Source organism: Rutilus rutilus (assembly GCF_951802725.1).
Source record: "Rutilus rutilus genome assembly, chromosome: 15".
Lineage (NCBI taxonomy): Eukaryota > Metazoa > Chordata > Actinopteri > Cypriniformes > Leuciscidae > Rutilus > Rutilus rutilus.
The window spans coordinates 29,518,448-29,522,577 of NC_140220.1; the positions used below are offsets into that span (position 1 = coordinate 29,518,448).

The following is a 4,130-nucleotide window of genomic DNA, read 5'->3' on the forward strand; positions in this document are numbered from 1 at the left end:
AGAGATCCTAGACTAGAGTGAAGATTCCCATATAAGGCAAGTCTTCCTCTGAGACTGTGTGCATGTAGTAACAGTATGTCTGCTGGCATGGGGATAACATTCCTTCACCTCCCGTTTCTTCTCTGGGAGTTTTTCATTTCCGATTCGCTGGCTGGTAAGAGGCAGAGCTCCCTTTCATAAGAGTGAGGAGGGGAGTCTGGGGATCCTTCTTTTTTGTTTAAAAAAATATATATACAAACGCTAAAGTCTAGCCACTTTCCTGCTGCCCTTCTGTCTGCGCTCTGTCTGCTGTCTGAAGGAGTAAAATAGAATCGTACTGCACCTGCACTGTAAAACACAAAGCTGACTGAAAGTATACAATTAAAGAAAAACATCAAGATTAAAGCAATCAGTCATGGCAATCAGCCAATCCAGCCAGAGTTGCAGTGTCACAAGAAAACTTATGTAAGATGTAAAAAAAAAAGTCCATAATGCAAGTCTAAAAATAGAATTCTAATAATCACACAGAATTATGTTTAAATATTTTCAAGATGTCTGTTTACTTGACTATGACAAGCTATGTCCACTCAGAAATTAAAATTCGGTCATTATTTACTTTCCCTCATTTCGTTCAAAACTTGTATGACTATTTATTCTGTGAAACTTCTTCTGTGTATATTTTGAGGAATGTTTCAACCCTTTTTGCCAATGTAATTAAATTCAATGGGGATAAAAAAAACAACATTGGACTCCACTGAGTTTCATTGTATGGAAAAATGTTCCAAATGTCTTCTTTTTATAAATAGATAAACTGTCCTTTAACTGATGCTTATTGGCCACTGATAATCTAACACCATCTTTCTGAACTGTCAATCACCACGTAGTTATTTGGAGAACAAGACCCTGATGGCCAAAATCCGAAAAACATGCACCCATCTATCTCTGAGACAAATTGCTTAAACTACCACCAAGCACTGCAAGGTAATGCCAAGACTGCACTTTTATTTTGCTATGTGACAGCCCAGGAATGTAGGATGGCAGCGGGTGCAGGTCTAGCGGAGGGGGAGAGGGGAGTGGAGAGCGGAGGGGGGCAGGAAACTTGGAAAGAATGCCAGGAATGCCCATGTTTATCCAGCTTTCCATTGAGGTGGAGGCAGTCCACCGCAGCGCAGCGTGTATAAAGGTAGCTCAGCTGCTGCTGGAGAATCAGAACACTCCAAGTCCTCCAGAGAGAAGCAACAGTCACTCAACTCGGCTCTGCTTAAACTTCATACCGAAGCTAAACTCTAGCTTTCACTCGACAAGATCAGGAGGAACTAGATTCAAAGACTACGCAACGAGATCGACTTGATCAAATCTGAAGAGAAGACTTCTCTGAGAAGAGAAGGCAAGACATTGTAGGATCACAAAAGAAGATTTTCTTGATACAGATTGTAAAGAAGAAATCATCATGTTTTCTGGAATGAATCTGATTGCTCTGCTGTGCCTGACTTTCTTAAGATGGGTAAGTCCTTTTAATGCACTATTATGAGCTCGAGACAGCTATCATGTCTGAATGCATGTGGAGATCTAGAATATTATGAAATAGCGTGATCAGGTTACATTTTCAGATTTTTGTCAGACACAAACAGCTCATGAAATTCCTCAAAATTTCTATTTCTAGAATGAAACCCCTCAGAGATTTCCTTTAAGGTCAATGCTGAGCAAATGTACAAACTCTCACTAGAACATTGTGTCTTATTCCTCAGGCTGTGGCTCAGGAATGCAGTGGACAGTGCCTATGCCCTGATGTGCCACCCCAGTGTTCGCCCGGCGTGAGTCTGGTGCCGGACACCTGTGGGTGTTGCCGGGTGTGTGCCAAGCAGCTGGGCGAGCTGTGCACAGAGCGAGATGTTTGCGACCCCCACAAAGGCCTTTACTGTGACTACGGCTCCCCAAGCAACCGTCGTATCGGGGTCTGCACAGGTGAGGGTCTTGGCTTTTGACATACAGATACTTGAGTCTATTGTTGCTGAGTTGAGTCAGAGTTGTAAACCCCCTTCCATCTGCTTTCCACAGCCAGAGAAGGTGCAACTTGTGTGTTCAGTGGGATGGTATACCGCAGCGGAGAGTCCTTCCAGAGCAGTTGTAAATACCAGTGCACGTGTCTGGACGGTGCAGTAGGTTGCGTGCCCCTCTGTGGAATGGACATCAGGCTTCCCAGCCCCGACTGCCCGATGCCCCGCAGGGTGAAGGTTCCAGGGAAGTGCTGCGAGGAGTGGGTGTGTGACTCCCCTACCCAGAACACCTTTGTGGGACCAGTTTTGGCAGGTGAGCATTCCTTGATCTTGACTGTTCTCTGAGTCAAAATTTACACAGTAATGGTCGCCATTAAGGAGGTTGGAATGAATACCGGTGCGATGATGTAATGGTATGAATAGTAGGATGACATCATGCTGCTGGTCGGAATGTGTTGAGTAACGTCTTGTCTTGTCTTGTAGCTTATAGAGAGGAGGAGACATACGGGCCAGATCCCTCCTTGATGAGAGAGAACTGTCTGGTTCAGACCACAGAATGGAGCGCGTGCTCAAAGACCTGCGGATTGGGAATCTCTACCCGTGTCACCAATGACAACCGCGAGTGCCGTCTGGAGAAGCAGTCCCGCCTCTGCATGGTCCGCCCTTGCGAGTCACACCTGGAGGAGAAAATCAGGGTAAGCGGGCAACCTACCAACTAGCTAATCATAACACCATGACGACATCACATAACTTGATGGCTAATTTTTCATTCTATGTCTTTACAGAAAGGGAAGAAGTGCATCCGCACGCCACGTGTCTCCAAACCCATGAAGTTTGAGATTTCTGGCTGCACCACTACCAAATCTTACCGACCCAAGTTCTGCGGTGTGTGCACGGATGGTCGCTGCTGCACCCCTCACAGAACCGCCACCTTGCCCATGGAGTTCAAGTGCCCCGACGGCCAATTCATGAAGAAACAGATGATGTTTATCAAGACCTGCGCATGCCACTACAACTGCCCCGGGGAGAACGACATCTTTGAGTCCATGTACTACAAGAAGATGGTCGGTGACATGGCGTGAGGCGACGGCGGCAAGGAGTTCCATGCAGTGACTGTCCACTTGAATTGAACAGATATCCATCTCATATCTCAGCACAAAGTACTTGTTTGTCTTTTTATGGTTTGTTGCTTTCATTTTACGCCTTTTTGCGTGTTTGTGTTTGTATCTTGTACATTGGCTCTGGATTTATATGCTGTATGTGTATTAATTTGTCATGGTGGATGTCTAAGGCTAGGGGGTGGGGTTTGTAAAATGACCGGGCTCAGTTCGGACGCCCCCTAAAAAACAATACTGCACTATAGTCCGACTCTGTGACGCCCAGTGTCACTGATTGGCAGATGACGCCAAGCCCCTCCCCTAAACTGTGGTGGGCAGAAACAGATGGCAGCTTTTAACCCCAGAAGCTAATCGCCTCACCAAGCTGAGAGAAGGCGGAAGAAAGAGACAGAAAAACTGATGTGCTCTTACGTTTAGTTGAATTTGTTGGCTCAGAGTTTGATTGAGCTGAACTGAGACATGAAGTTTGGCCAAGAACTATGAAGGTTAATATAGCACTGAGTGTTTGACTTCGACTATCTGGCTCCTCCTGTTGGTAGAGAGTCAGTACCCCGTCAAAAAGACTGGATGAATTGTAGCTTCATTCTTTTTTTAATTACAGTATCTATTTTTTTGAAAGCTGTAAATAATGTACATATTTTGTACAGCTTAAGTTAATTTAAATTCAAAGCATTTGTCTTTCTTATTTTCTTGCTTCACCATGTTTAATGATGGCTTCATGTGCTGACATGACTGTTCTTGGTACAGCTTGTCCAATATTTTTATTGAGAAGTGTGACCAAAAAGTTACATGTTTTCACTTTGGTAGTTTTAAATAAATATATTTTTTATATAAACATTGCCATATTCCGAGTCATTTTTCCTCTTATATAACTAGTTACCTCTATACCTGATGTCAACCACACATGAACACCACCATGTTTTCACAAAGGCCTCTCATGTTCACACTTACTTCAATGCCATTTTTAAATGACTACTGCGGACCACACAGTTGCATAGACCACACACATAGTCCTGACACATGCCTATACACATAC

The 4,130-nt window shown here is 44.2% G+C and overlaps 1 protein-coding gene across 1 annotated transcript; it reads left to right on the forward strand.

Moving 5' to 3' along the window:
- The first annotated feature begins 1,143 nt into the window (after positions 1 to 1,143).
- Positions 1,144 to 3,929, forward strand: ccn2a (cellular communication network factor 2a). Its single transcript, XM_084431601.1, has 5 exons — positions 1,144 to 1,483; positions 1,728 to 1,944; positions 2,038 to 2,289; positions 2,460 to 2,671; positions 2,762 to 3,929. Exons 1-5 carry the CDS (start codon positions 1,430 to 1,432, stop codon positions 3,056 to 3,058), a joined length of 1,032 nt encoding a protein of 343 aa, XP_084287727.1. The 5' UTR covers positions 1,144 to 1,429; the 3' UTR covers positions 3,059 to 3,929.
- The last annotated feature ends 201 nt before the right edge of the window (positions 3,930 to 4,130 follow it).